Source organism: Sprattus sprattus (genome assembly GCF_963457725.1).
Source record: "Sprattus sprattus genome assembly, chromosome: 11".
Lineage (NCBI taxonomy): Eukaryota > Metazoa > Chordata > Actinopteri > Clupeiformes > Clupeidae > Sprattus > Sprattus sprattus.
Genome location: NC_137909.1, coordinates 15,496,305 through 15,511,776, shown reverse-complemented (window position 1 = coordinate 15,511,776; position 15,472 = coordinate 15,496,305). Strand labels below are relative to the sequence as shown.

The 15,472-nt window shown below is 43.0% G+C and overlaps 1 protein-coding gene across 2 annotated transcripts; it reads right to left on the bottom strand.

Annotated features, from left to right (window-relative positions):
- Positions 1-161: 161 nt before the first annotated feature.
- Positions 162-14,889, bottom strand: hexb (hexosaminidase B (beta polypeptide)). Of its 2 annotated transcripts, none has more exons than XM_080847258.1 (14): positions 14,701-14,889; positions 14,322-14,476; positions 13,725-13,838; positions 11,682-11,728; positions 11,140-11,250; positions 9,831-9,932; positions 8,946-9,078; positions 8,344-8,524; positions 7,904-7,990; positions 7,563-7,635; positions 1,966-2,146; positions 1,165-1,255; positions 876-980; positions 162-550 (listed from the first exon to the last, which is right to left on the bottom strand). In XM_080847258.1, the coding sequence occupies exons 1-14, from the start codon at positions 14,823-14,825 to the stop codon at positions 484-486; spliced, it is 1,572 nt and encodes a 523-aa protein (XP_080703384.1). In that variant the 5' UTR covers positions 14,826-14,889; the 3' UTR covers positions 162-483. The 2 variants fall into 2 exon arrangements, with proteins under 2 accessions (XP_080703384.1, XP_080703385.1); XM_080847259.1 differs by having other exon boundaries at positions 13,773-13,838.
- Between the last annotated feature and the right edge of the window lie 583 nt (positions 14,890-15,472).

The window sequence follows — 15,472 nt, the reverse complement described above, 5'->3', positions numbered from 1 at the left end:
TATGTCAATAAATGTATGTATATGTGAGATTTCTCATTGAATGTGACTGTATGTGTGTATGATTGGAAGTTGTGTTTGTCAAGCAGGTCACCTCAAAACACACACGCACACACAAGTAACCTCAATCACTTTTATTGTCTTCCATAAAACATTCTGCACAATTCACAAATATTTCTAATCACAAACAGTTGTTTTATAAAAACTGACTGTAGAGGTCAGACTAAACCAGCAGTCAATGTAAATCTGGAACAATACCTGATGGTTCAGTTACAAAATGATTAGTTTGAGCATAGAAACACACACATATGCACGCACCCACACATTCATCCGAATAAAAAAAGACAGTGAAAATCGGCTCAGTGCATCAAGGACGATGGGTTCTCGCTGTGTGAATGAAGATCATCTGTGATTGGTTGGTGCATTAGAAGCCATTGTGGCTTGCCGTTCTTCCCTTTTCTGTTGAACACAGGCTTGCTATAGTTCTCAAAGGTTTCCTTTGAGCTCGTGCGGACAGTAACCCACAAACAGAGGTTCGGCTGCAATACCGCGCCTGGACACACAGACACAGAAATTCATGTTGATTGTATTTACCAGGACGGAAACTGAATGGAAACATTAGACGGAAACTAATGAATAACATTACAGAACATCATGCCTAGGCAGACTGAAACAGAAACTCATGATAAACATGCTCATTTCAATTCAGTTATTGATGTAGTATGTATTTAGTTGAATCAAACATACGTCCTAATCTATGTTTTTGCATATCTACACTTAAGATGCTGAATAGGAACATAACTAGGAACACATCCTCCTAGGCTTCCCAAGCATTAATGAAATACAGGACGTATTTGTGGATATGGTGCGGTACTCACTCGACCATCCGACAGCGGTGCTGCACCAGGCGGACGTAGGCTTCATTCACATTCTTAACGCTCTGATCACTCCATAGGCGCTCACTCACGGCACTGGCACGCGGCCTACAGACAGACAGGTAGACAGAGATCTTTGTTTAGAGACAAACATGAATGCATTCTGTAGAGGTCGGTTTTAGCCTGAAAAGAAAAGCAGTTAAGGCTCTGTGGATTAGGCATAGTTAAGGGTGGTGGTGTTGTGTGGGGTGGGGTGGGGTGGGGTGGGGTGGGTATGAAGTCTCAATCTTACCAGAGGCGGGGCGTGAGGTTGGTGGCATCCACATACTCTCCCCAGAGACAAGCCTCTCCTCCAATCACAAGCTTCTTTTGCTCGACAGTGCCTGGGGTCAAAGGTGAAATGTCCAGTTAAAGGTCAGCCCTCAGACAACTCCAAAAGCAGAATAAAAATAACAACCACCATCATCATCATGTAAAATGAGTATGAACATGTAACTACTGATATGCACAGTCTAACTAACATTTCCAACACAACTACATGATCCGATGAATATGACTTTAACCAATTGAGGATATAAAAGTATATTTATATAATGGTTGGCATAACACTTGTTAAGTACTCGTGCAAATAAAAGGAAATAAGTTTCCTCGTAAACAACAATGTCTTCTCCTGCGTTGCTAACACTCCTGGAGAAAATGTCACCCAACAGGCTTCCCTTTGGTTGCACTTACACACACACCCTGCCTCATACACACTGACACACACACACACACACACACACAACCCTGTGACTCAGCAGTGAAGTCTTGTGACTGTGAGACAGTGTATTATTCTAGTGCTACAAGTAGGTTGGAAAAAAACGAGAAGAACATGAACAAAGAGAGAGACACCCTGTGGAGTGGTGATCATGGTAAACATTTACTGACAAAGTCAGGTACAATCACAGCTCCAGAATGGACCATGTGACCTCAGCATAGAACCTCCAGTTCCAGACTGTCACTAGTCATCATACGATAGGCAATCACTTGCTGTCACACACACACAGTATGAGGGCAGAATCCATCCTAGCTCCACACACACACACACACACACCGGTGAAGTTGTAGGGGTCGGCCTTGTAAATGTTGACCCAGTCCTGGCCGTAGGAGATGCGGTTGAGGTACCAGGGAGTGGAGAGGAGGGTGGAAAACCCTGCAGCAGTCACACGCGCCAACTCAGCCTGGTACTGCACCAGGCTGCCCTTCCACACATGGATCAGGGTGTCCATATTCAGCTACACAAACACACACGCAGAGGCGTTCTTTAGGAGTTGTCCACAAGCTAAATATTTCACTTAATTGGCAGTTTAATTGGCACGTTTCATAGCCTTGTATTCTTGCAGGCATCTTAGTATTACCATGAGCCTGAAGCAAGGCAGGTACGGATTTAGACATGCTAATACCTCTAGACCAAGCCTATCAGTGAGGACATCTGATGCCTGGATGACACTGATGAGTCCACGGTCAGGTTTGCTTGTCAGTCTATGGTGCATTGTTGATAGAGCTGACTACAACACATGCAGAATCATGCAGCAGCAGCATAGTGGCAAGCCATAGGGTTGACTATAGAGATTAATTAAAGAAACACAGCAGGTGAAGGGGTTTGTGGGACAGCTGGGGGAGTGTGGAGAGCAACTGCAGTCATCAGCGGGATGATTTTGTTTCAGGGTGTTAATTTAAACACAGAATGATGGAATTTATAATGAATTATGGATTGAGATTTGAGGGATAAGGTACAGACAAAAGGCATTTTGTTCCATCCTGTGGGATCTCATGGCAGCTCAAGGAGATGACGCTCAATCTCCCCATGAGGTCCTGGAAAACTTCATGGGTTACACACACCCGCGTGTACACAGTCTTTCAAGGGTTTAACCATTTGAAACAAATATTTTAGGCCTATTAATTTTTTTTAAAGCCTGCCAGGATGTGTCAACTTCGAAGATATTAACCCATTCCACAGGATGCATTAACACAAGTTTGCTCCAAGTTCCTTGCCAACACAGAAATAAGCCACTCTTCCAAAAAAGTGAATGTGATATTTTTTGACAGATAGATAAAATCAGATAGAGACGAATGTCACCACACCAACATTTACTCCAAAATGCACTCTTCCGCTGAAGTTTTCAATTATTGACGGAGTTTAAGACAACCTAACCATGCAGAGTACGCGGTTTTCTGCCTGAGGTTCCCCAGCCAAACTAGGTCCCATAGTGTAAGTGGCAAAGGTTTTGACAATCATGACTTATGGAAACTAACGGTTTAACACAGAAATTCTCAGTTACCCAGAAACTAGCTGGGTGAAGATCTAAGAATATTAGGGTACATCATGGATAACAATGTCAGTAAGTAAGAGTAAGTAGTGGTTCTCCCCATAACTGATGAGGTGAGGGACCCCCACACACTTCACTTTTGCAAAATCCTCCTGGTAGTTTACCGTATTTCCTGACTGTAAACCGCATTACGGTATTTATATAATAATTTTACAAAACAAACCTGTGCATTGACGGCACTTGTGCATTAAGTGCAGTTTATTCAACGTTACATTATCCCATCACGTAACACAAGGCATGGTTGTAGTGCTAGTGCTACTAGCCATTTAAAATGTGTATGGGATTGGAATTTCAAGCTAAAATAGTACACCCTCTCCTCGCACACTCGCACACACACACACACCCATAGGCTTCCTCATTCCCATTCAAAGTGTTATGGTGCTGTGTGTGAATGGATGCTAAATGTTTTAGTCGAATTGTTAATAGTCCCCCTGGCAACTACTGAATTAACGTGAAGAGCAAGGGGGAGGAGGGACTTCACCACCTTCATACACTAGACTGGTATCAGAGTAAGCCCTTGCTCTACTGAGGTCCTATTATTTCTTATGTGGTTGTGATCACTCTGAGTCTGAACCCAAGACTGCCTTTTAATGGTAAACTTTGCTTCAGGTAATGCAGCAAACATTGCAACTTGGTTGCTATGGTTGCCTAGTTGCAAAGCAAGCTAACTAAAGGAAACTTCACATTTTAGAATTGTAAAATTGCAGAATCCCATTTGCATGATAGGATATCTAGCTAATTTTACTAAATCAAAGTGTAAGATATGGTAAATAGGTCCGGAAATTACGGTGGTCAGATATACTTTTGCTACATTCACATCATTCACATTTTAGGCGACCTTGGGTTTCTAGGCGACCTTGGGTTTCTTGAAAGGCGCCCTTTAAATAAAATGTATTATTATCATCATCATCAACCACACACACACACCATTAAAGTTGTAGGGCTCGATGCCGTATATGCGTCTCCAGTCCTGCCCATAGCTGACGTGGTTAAGGTACCATTGACTCGAGAGAAGGGCACGGTATCCAGCACCAGTGACCTGGGCCAGCTCCTTCTGGTAATGCTCACCCCTCCACACATGGATCAGGGCATCCTGCTTCAGCTACACACACACAAACGGATGTACATGTACACACAGGAACATCCGAGCACAAGGACACACACACAGACACTCATACCAGCCCATGGGTATAAATAGTCAAAAAGTACATATCAAAGGAGAGAGACGAGAGCCCACATGTAAATAGACTTACACCACAACACCAATAAAAGCCACCCAAACAGCAGAGAGTTACCATAAGAAAACTCCCCAAAAAAAGCCCCAAAAAACCTGTAGCCCAGAGGGAAAACAAGCACCTGCCACAACCTCCAAATTCCACCGTTGGCACATCTAACGCTTCCCTTCTGCATAATACCCCACGGCCTCTCACACAGACAGACTCAAGCTGAGTTTTATCAGAGGCCAGAGGTGTCTTAGAGTACAAGTGTCTGCAACTGTGGTCAACAAAGTGGAACTTCTTAAAGTTAAAGTAAAACAAACCTGAACACATACTCAGATAAGACACAACCTTTTACACCTTTGACACACACCAAGGTCATGTTACACTGGCACAGTGATTTCTCTTCTTGAAGAGAGCGCACACACGGACAGACACACACACACACACACACAGTCTACTCATCACCTCAAAGCTGTTCATGCTTTCAGTCAAACTCAACTGGTCCATCCACTGGACATGTCCTTGCACAGTCGGATGAACTGCTTTAGTACCCCGTCTTTAAAAAAAACACACCGTTGAAATTGTGGGGGTCCTCTTTGTAGAGATTCTTCCAGTCCTGGCCATACAAGATGATGTTTAGGTACCAGGGGGCAGATAGAAGGGTTTGGTATCCAGCGGAGGTTACACGGGACAGCTCATCTTTGTAACCGCCCTTACCCCACCAGATCCACACATGGACCAATGTCTCTGGCTTCAGCTGAACACCACACGCACAGATACACACGCATACATGCACGCACACACAAACAGCATAGGACCATGAACACCTGCCACTAAAATGATACATCTGAATTATAATGTCAAGACGGGGGCTCCATCTTGCAAGTCCTTAGGCAGCGATAATTAGATACATCTCACCCAAGCACTGGCCAGCAACATTTAACAAACAAAAAAAAAACAACAAAAAAACGCATTCACTCTGAGATTTGTAACTGGCTTTGAGATCAGAGGACAGAAAGACAACCAATTTCCCAGCAAGGTAGACACGGTCACAAAAACATCACATTTCACAAGACTTCCACACCTCGGCAGAGAACTTTATGGCAGGAGTTTGGACAACCCGCCCAGGCAGTTTCTGCTTTCTGTTCTCGTCCTCAAAACACACACCTATTATTTTACTATATGCCATTATCAAGAGCTGCGGTTCCAGGATCTGTGTATGGGGCCGGTTTGGGAAAAGACAAAAGAACCGCAACTTGTTTCCAGTCCTGACTATGGTATATATTAATCATTGCCAGCATGAGGAGGTCAACCTCCGCTTCGTTGCTAATTAAAAGGGGAACCGTATGAGGTTTTATAACAGAGATGTTCTCACATCAAAGACAACACAAAGTGGAGGCCACACTGAACCATTGCTGGGGTGAGCTCAGTAGCACTCACACCTTCAACAACTGAGATGCCAATCATGGACCCTCTCTTGAGGTAAGCACACATTCTGTGAGTATGCCCCACGACCTTCACTGACCTCCAGGAGGCCATCAAGGCAGAACCAACTCATCTCAACACAGGATGCTCAATCTTTCACACTTCACAAAGTCTATCCATCAAAATGTCTTAATGTCTTTGTGAATATGCAGCTCTAACACCTTTTTTCATTTTTATGCTGAATCACACACACCATTGAAATTGTAGGGGTCGGCTTTGTAGTACTTCTGCCAGTCCTGGCCATATGAGATCTGGTCCAGGTACCAAGGGGCGGAGAGGAGGGTCTGATATCCAGCGGCGGTGACACGGGACATCTCATTTGTCCACCCCCCCGCATTATACCAGATCCACACGTGGACCAGTGTGTCGGCTTTCAGCTGAACACCACACACACACACACAGGGACATAATGCGCTCCTGCTTCTAAAACGATGTTTTTGTAATGCCAAACTTCTTCAACTCTTAAATTATTAGAGACACCACAACCAAGCACTGGCAAGAAAAGCAACAATCATTACCCTAAACACAAAAATCACAGTCATCATGATTGCCTCATACCAAGTTACAAACCTCAGAGAAACAGAAATCAAAATCACCCGAAAGTCAGAGCAAGCAGTAAGCCACATTTCCCCTCACTTTAATCAGGGTGACATGAAGTCAGTAAGCACTCAAACTCTCCAAACACACTGAAAAGGTCAGAACCAGCCTCCATGTTTATGATCATCTCGTTTTCCCCCTTTCAAACGGAAGCCTGAGGGTAACATTTTTAATCCTTTCTTATAATTAAGACTACTGTAAGAAAACTACCAACCATCCACAATAATCAGAAAGTCTTATTTTGTATAAAAGTTCTAAATCTATCTAAGGTCCTGTAATAAATGAACATTGCTGAGCTAGGTTCTAGCAGGACCACTATTTTAGAACATCTACAGACAAGCTGAGTTTTCAAAAACAACAAAAGACTAACCACTGAAATTGAGAGGCTCCACTTTGTAGTAATCCACCCAATCCTGGCCATAACTAATCCAGTCTAGGTACCAGGGGGCAGAGAGTATGGTGGGAAAGCCCGCCCCCGTCACTTGCAGTAGCTCCTCCTCCAGATTGTTGTTCATCCACACCCCCACCACAGTGTCAGCTTTCAGCTGCAACAGGCACAGTGATTGGCTGCCCACTAAACAAGTGCATAGCTGATTGGCTGCCCACTAGTTAATTCAACATGCGCAGAGGTGATTGGATACACACTAAATGCGGCCGGCATGCTGGGTAGCTCACTGTTCTGAACACTATTCTATGCAAGAGCTGGGAGTCTGATTCTACGTGTTTGAAGTTCAAGGGCTCAAAGCTTCATTAGCAGCAGAAGCAGCATGCATGGATTACTTTGCCAAATGATCATTAGAGCCTTTTTTATACAATATCTACTATGCTGATATTAGAAATGGATGTTTTGTCATGTTTTAGTTTAGCCCAAAATCATATTCAATTTAAATTCAACATACTTTATTTATTACTATATTATACATTTAAGTGCAGGGGAAAGGACAGCTATCCATTTCAGTCATTGGCTGAGGCTCTGATGATCATGTTAGCAGCCACCCTTAGTAAAAAGCTTAACTTACCTTCACTCCATTGTCAAACACCTCCTGCCAGATCATGTACCCTTTATTAGTGGTGCTCACAATGTCCAGGAGCCTGTGAATATGCAGAGGAAACACAGGCAAAACAGATTGTGTCAGATCAGAAGCAGACATAAGCCATGTTGAATTCCAACATTATGAGTTTTCAGCTTAAGTGAGAAGATGCACACGTGTCAATCACAAAGCTGAAAGAAAACCCACAACATGGAGAAAAGTTTACACCTCAAAAGGTCTCTTCATCAGATACCAAAGGTCACATAAGGAGAAATCCTGCAGCTGCCATACCGTGCTGTAGATGTGTTCAGGTGTGTTTGTCACAGTACCTCTGGATGTAGTAGGACTCCAGTTTGCTGTAGTCTTTGCCAAACCCCTGTTCCTCCATAAACTTTGTGATATCAGGGTTGGATTTCCTGTCGGTTAAGGGAAACATTATCTTACCAAAAGCCATCTGTATCGGGTGAGTCAAACTCCAAGTCTGACAGGTTTATATGTTATTCTTTGTCCTAAATCAAGTGAGTTTTTAATAGTCACGGTCTGCTGAGTCTTTACATCGCATGACAACACTTTCCTTTCCTGTTGCTCTGGAAAGGGAACTGGACCAATTTGACCACTAAATGGTGTAACAGCAAGATGTTTACAAGAGAACAAATTTATCTGTAAACCCCCCCACTTGGAGCTGCAAAAAATGTTTATTAGCCACAGAGCTCTGATAAGTCACTGGCTTACTTGGCTAAGATAAGCAAAAGCTAATTAGCCTCCTCACCAGCAGGAGAAGTCGACCTCGTCTCCCCCGAGGTGCACGTAAGCGTCCGGGAACACGGAGCTGATCTCCTTGAAGAAGGACGCCATGAAGTCGTAGGTGGAGTTAAGCATGGGATTGACCGGCCCGTAGGACCCACTGGGAGTGGCGCCCGAGTAGCAGGGGGTCAGAAGGTCCTTCTGGCCTACCAGCCCAAAACAGGGAGTGAGGCAGGAAGTCACATAATTAATAAAAGAGAATTCACACCATCACACACTTAGATTTGATAGACATTCCACAAAAAGGATACGTGATGACTATGCGATCGCTCTGTTGCTACTTGAAGTTAGAAAAGCCACTGAATAGCACTTTCATTAGCTTAATTATTGCAGAGACAGAGTCACTTGATTAATTGAGTTAAGGACTTGAAACAAACACACACACATCTGGATCAGTTCAATATTTCTGAAACAGACACTAATAATTCTACAACTCCTCAGCTATTGCTCATTTGAAGATAAAAGGAGTTGAATGGATAAGCGCTCGTTATTAGTCTGGAATCTCCCTGCCTCGTAATAGAATGGTACCGAAGTCTGTCTGGACGTAAAACCTCTGATCTCACTCACCTTTGCCCCACGACTGCGTGTGACCTGGTGTGTCAAACTCTGGAATGACCCGGATACCCCTCATGCGAGCAAACTCGATCACCATCTTTACGTCGGAGGGAGTGTACACGTGTGTGTACGGGTGATAGGCGCCCTGACCACACAATGGGGAGAGAAGAAGCTTTAACAGAGGATGCTACAACAACGTCCTGCTTTACTGAGCTTTATGATTATGTTAATGGATGTAACCATTCAATGCTCTATTCACAGTGTAAGGTAAATAGTAGTGAGTGTAGCTCAGCCCTGATCACAAAGTTTTTCCAAGCATCAAACTGTAGAGTGAAGTCTGTTTGTTTCTATTTGTGAGGCAGGGTACCACACACCTACTCATACTTCAGACTCATTTTGACAATCATCAATCAGGTCATCCTCACCATCCTCAGTCATGACTCATAACCACATTAACCCTACTCAGTAATAGGGAAGGGAGTGGACTAAAGGAACCCAAATAGGCCCCAATCCATCATTGGTCAAATCAGATGCAACCAGAGAACTATCAGACTGATGAAGTGAAATAGCAACCAAGGCTACAGATGCCCCCATCAAGCCCTCTCCTAGTCTAAGAGGAGTCTCCTGTGAATGGACATTCATCTCCTAGTCTAAGAGGAGTCTCCTGTGAATGGACATTCATCTCCTAGTCTAAGAGGAGTCTCCTGTGAATGGACATTCATCTCCTAGTCTAAGAGGAGTCTCCTGTGAATGGACATTCATCTCCTAGTCTAAGAGGAGTGTCCTGTGAATGGACATTCATCTCCTAGTCTAAGAGGAGTGTCCTGTGAATGGACATTCATTTGAGATGATTGGCAGATGAGGCCAGATCCGGCCGTTATGTGTGTAAAGCCTCACCTTCTGGCTCAGGTCGGGGAAGGTGCGACTCATGTAGGGGAAGGACGTGTCATCTACGATGTGCCAGTGGAAGACGTTAAACTTGTTCATTGCCATGGCTTCCTGTTAGGGTAGAAAACAAAACACTTCCTTAACACTCATGAGTGGGGAAGGATAGATAGATGGATGGCTGGATGGCTGGATGGATGGAAGAACATTAAATATGATCAATTCATAATATTTTAGTCCTACAGTTCTATCACATACACAAAAAAGGTTGTCAACACAAACAGCTAAGTTGAGAGAAGAACCGTTCTTCACTTTTTGATAGGGGGTTAATGAACACACAAATCCACCCTTCACCCATTCAACTTCAAAAAATAGGTTATTGACCCAAGACATGTGTTCCAACCACACTTTTTGCAAAATGCTTCCAAAACTATGCTATACGCATGTGAACTGAAACGGCACTGAATGCCAGCTTACTGCAGATGAAAACCATCAAGTTTTCAAGTGCATGACTGCTACACTTTCAGCTAATATCAACTTGCAGAGGAAGAATGCAATGTTCCCAAACAGGCTTTAAGTTACTCTTAAGTTTATTTAGCTACCATTATAAACAATTTTGATGAGCGTCAGACATATATCACAGGCCTGAGCCAACAGAGTCACCTGACTTGTGAAACGCCAAAGGGCATTGGCACCACCCTATCAATCAGGTTTTATCACAATATGACAGTCACCTGAGTCTCATCTAGACACTCCTGAACTCTGACCAATCCTCAGATACGACACCACACATTCATAATAACCTAATTACCTGAATTATCTACCTCAATAACCACAGACAACCGATTCCACTGTTGGAACTGTGTATAGTGCTCAGATTGTATGACAGACTTTCTTTTCAGAGTAATGTCCTTGTGCCAGCAAGCAAGGCCTTTTAACAAGGCTTTAAGTAGCAAGACAATACAAAGGCCTTGGGTATTGTTCATAAACTAGACAGAAAGACCAAACAAAAGCAACATGATTCGATTTTCACCTCTTCTAACCTTCAGTTACAGTGACATTATATGGCTTTAGTAAGTGGATGACATCCTGTGACATGCTGTAATAACATGAAAGTTAAGGACAGCGGCTTTAACCTTGGCAGAGTTGTTCAGAAAATGTGCAAAACAGCACTAATCTTCGCCACAACATGTGATGGCTGCCTTGTGATTTCAGCTGCAAACATGAACAATAAATGTTATCGTTTCACAACAGCTCTGCTTCACCAGCTCAACCACAACATTTCTAAATGCCTACAGCGGAGGCGGGATACACCACTCACCAGATTGGTCAAGATGACTTTGAGTGGCAGGTAGTGGCGAGATGTGTCCAACAGCACTCCTCTATGGGCAAACCGGGGGAAGTCCGAGATGGCCGTCTTATTGATATTTTTCTGTTGAAAGAAAAAACAAGAAAAATATTGGTGTTTAGTGATGCGTATACAGCTCTTGTGTGTATGTTAACACTGTCAACTTTATGCAGTGCTTTAGCTGATCCAAATATATAGTTTCTGATATTTCACAAATGTCGTGTTTTGTCTAATGACTTGTTGGACCAAAAAGAATACCAAAGTCCAATCAAGTTATTATTTAACGTTAAATATGAGAACTCCCTACACATGGCTAGATGAATCTTAAACATTCAAAGTCTGAATATAACAGTCTGAATAGATTAAAAAGGTCCTCCAATACCTCACAAACATCTTTCGGTCAGTGTCATTGTTTAGCATGACAAGTTTGAGCACCATACATATGGCATGGCCAGAGTACACAGACACATTCATGACCAGGATATAACAGCTTTAATGATTTAACAAGGACTTACAATTCCATACGCATCTTCATACACCAGCTGGCTAAACGTCTCAAGGCCTGTCAGGGGAAATAAGTTATTGTTTATAAATCAATGTGTACTTTCCACAGACGACACAGGAGAAAATTCACTGAGGGTGAATAGATCTGTTTCAGTGTCCATGGCGTGAAGGCTTAAAAGTTACATGATTATGGAGGGAATAATATCTCAGAATTACATTCAAAGATTTACAAATGAGTTTTTCCATCCACAACCACAGAGCTCCTTACTTGTGACTAATTTTAAGTAACGCACTATTATTTGTAAAAATGAATTTATATTTGTAAATATATACTTTATAATTTGTAAATATACATCTGGGTTGCAGACTCTGCTACTAGTAACATTGTAACCCAGTACAACCTGCCCCATGCCGGGTGGTCGGTGTTTAAATCCCCTCCCCCCCCCCCTCTATTGTATGCTGGTGAGGAGGGAAACCCTAAAGGCGGCTGCATGCTACAGCGTTGGGGGTTAACGGTTGCGCAAAATTTACTCGGTGCAGTTCATGCTCCCAAAGGTTGCGCGTGTTGTCATGAGCCTGCCATTTGGCTGGCAGATAGAAAGCGGTTTCCCTAACAGAAAGTCTGAAGCTTGAAGTTCTTTTCAAACCTTTGCTTGGGTAGCACTGTTAAACTGAGCAGACATGCAGACTACATTTGAGTAATCTCATCTCGTAACATTCGTTTTCTAAAAACAATCACATAGTATTGCATGTTTTACTGTGGTAGAAAATACGTTAGCTTAATGCTAACGTATATGGAAAATCCTATAGACACCGCGCTAGGTATTAGCATCAAGTAATTCACGTTAATGTTTTTGTATGAGCCTGACATTTGCTCTGCAGATAGATAACAGGTTCCCTAACAGAAAGTCTGAAGCTTGAAGTTCTTTTCAAACCTTTACTTGGGAAGCACTGTAAAACTGAGTAGACATGCAGAATATTTTAGTAACCTCATCTCGTATCATTCGTTGATAGAATGCAGGCTGCGAGGCTCGCGTAAGGGCTTACGTAAAAAATGACGCAAGTCTAGAAAAAGGGGCCGACGCACGCAAGACGTAAGAAGTCGCGCAAGGGTCGCGCAAGGGGCTTGCGCGGCCTCTTGCGCTTGCGCTTACGCTTACGTAAGGAAGCATAAATCAGCCTTAACCCAGCAGGTTTAACAACAAGACCAGTCAGAGGGCAGGTGAGCTCCTCGCGAGCCAACGGACAGCATGCAACACTTGGAGGGCAGGTGGGGCTCTCAAGCCTTGGAAGGTAGCCTACCTAGGGGAAGGACACTCTGAAATATGACCTGCATCCTTGTGCTTCGCTTGTCTTGTGGCAGCCTTTGCACCAGATAGAAGATGGCACGTATTGGAAAAGACGGTGGGACTGGGAGTGCACACACGCTTTCTCACTATAAACCACTCAGGTGTAGGTCATTCTGCGACACTAGATGACTTTCCATCCATCTGACTGAATATTTGTGGATCATGATACATGTATTTACAACTAACTTTGAGACATTCTCACCATATATCATAAGCATATATCATATCACTTCACTCTACGAACTGGGATGAACACAAGCAGCTTTTTAAAACTTTGAACTTTTGGATCTTTGACACATTTCAATTCCAACACCTTAAGATGTGATGTTGACCTCTAGCTCTAATCAGTTTGCAAGGACTTCATCTTATTGCATTGCAAACTTTGTGAGTGATGGCACTGTATTCAACCTCACAGCAGGCCACAACAGAAAACTGGTTCAGCAACAAACACAACTTCTAAAGTTATCTTGTGAGTACTTTACAGACCTGTGTGCTTTGCAGTGTTTTCTTATGTAAATAATCTCATTACGTGAGACTCAGTGTGAGAAATCTGACTATATGTTACTGTGTATGAATTTGTATGCGTGGGCGTGTCTACGCACACATACACGCACTTTTGTAAGTCAGTGAGTGTCTGCTTTTGACAGTTAGTGTGTGTGTGTGTGTGAGTGTGTGTGTGTGTGTGTGTGTCTCTTCTGCACACACTGTCACTGTGTTGAGAGGTTCCCAGTGGGCCTTGAGTAGGTCTGTTACCTCTCAGGGCTCCCCACACATTTGGAGCTTGGAGCACTGCTGACGGCTGGTCTACGCTCAGCAGATCTGCAGAGGAGACAGGACATGCAGTTCTTGAGAAACAACACCACCTTGTGACCACTTGCTCAGTTCAACTGGTGAGTGTAAAAAGCTAGCTAGGGTTTACATCCACAGAATGTATCTTTAGTAAACAACAGTCTGGATTAAAGTGTAATCAAGGGGAATTCCCCAGCATAAACACATAGTCTTTTAATCTTTTTCCAAAGCACTTTGCTTTGTGCATGATTATCAGTGTCAAACAATACACGTTTAGTTCTACACCGCCTATAATCGTAAACACGTTCAGCATTTAAATGGATGGAGTCAATGATGTAACTAAAATTAGGTTTCTTAGATTCAGCCGCCAGGTGACCGTACGTAGCTTATCCAGTGACACTAGGTAATCTCGGCATTTAAATGGATTTGTGGGCGAAACTATTTAGCGTGTCATTCAGCTGGTTGAACAAGTTAAGGCGGTCGACATGCAGCAGAAACAAAAAACATACTCACATGACTCGTCGGACTTCAAACCCGGATAGCCGTTGCATTCGGAATCACTTGACGTGATCAAAACCTGAAGCTCCAACACTTCTTCGCCAATTGTCTTTTTTGGCTCTTTACTGAAGCCTTGTTTCTTCATGTAGCCAAATATGTAGTCGAAATACCTGTCATTATAAGAGTTTCAGTAGATTCCCTATGCTACAATCGCCACATCTCTTGTAAATGTATACAAATTAAATCGGGAATGTAAATGTACATGTTTACATCTTTGTGTCTTACACCATTTAATGAATAACAAGAACCAATTTAACAAACAAGTCCCTAACTCACTAGGAAGTAGTAGCTGTTGAACAGGGGGGTAGGCCTACAGTACAGGACAAAGACTTACCTGCGAAATGCCGTTTGCAGAAGACTGCAGCTGGGTCCAGCAGACGATTGTTTAGCATGGACAATCTGGAAATTGGAGCTGCTCAGTTTGAAAGCAGCTGAAGACGTCTGTACTTTTTGTGGCATTGGCCACAGAGACACATAGTCCGTGTCTTTTAGTTTGTGACCGTCGTAGTCCCAGATGTCTTGATATGCCTGACACACAGCGACCACTAACACTAGAATCCCCAACTTCACAAGAAACCCCATAGTGCTTCCTATCAGAAACACTGAAGCTGTGTACAGTGTAGTCTAGACTAGATTACAGTCAGCTGAGCAGTGAGTGGCGGTAACAGCGCAAACACAGCAAATACATTGAAGGGGAAGTAGGCGGTGCAAGGGGCGGTATTATAGATGAGTACGGAAGTAAGTACGGCATGGTAGCAGGATGCAGTCAATTCCATCGCTTGTGTAGAATTGAAGTGTAAGTAGGCTGACATACATCTGAGTTGTTAAATTTGTGCAATCTCGTATTATTTAATGTATATGCAAAGTAAGTGACAGCCTTGATTTTTTTTTTTAAATACATTCGTGAATTTAGTGATATACAAATCACAAAATAAAAATCACAGAAAATTAAGTTTTTGTTTATTTTGTTTTGTTTATTTGTGTATGAACCAAATCAGTTATTTATGTCTTCTTTGCTAAGATTGTTTTAGGGGTTGCCTAATCTATTTCACAAACAGTGTACTAGAACTAGCCCAGTCCACCGCAAAGCAGAAAGGCCTGCAGTG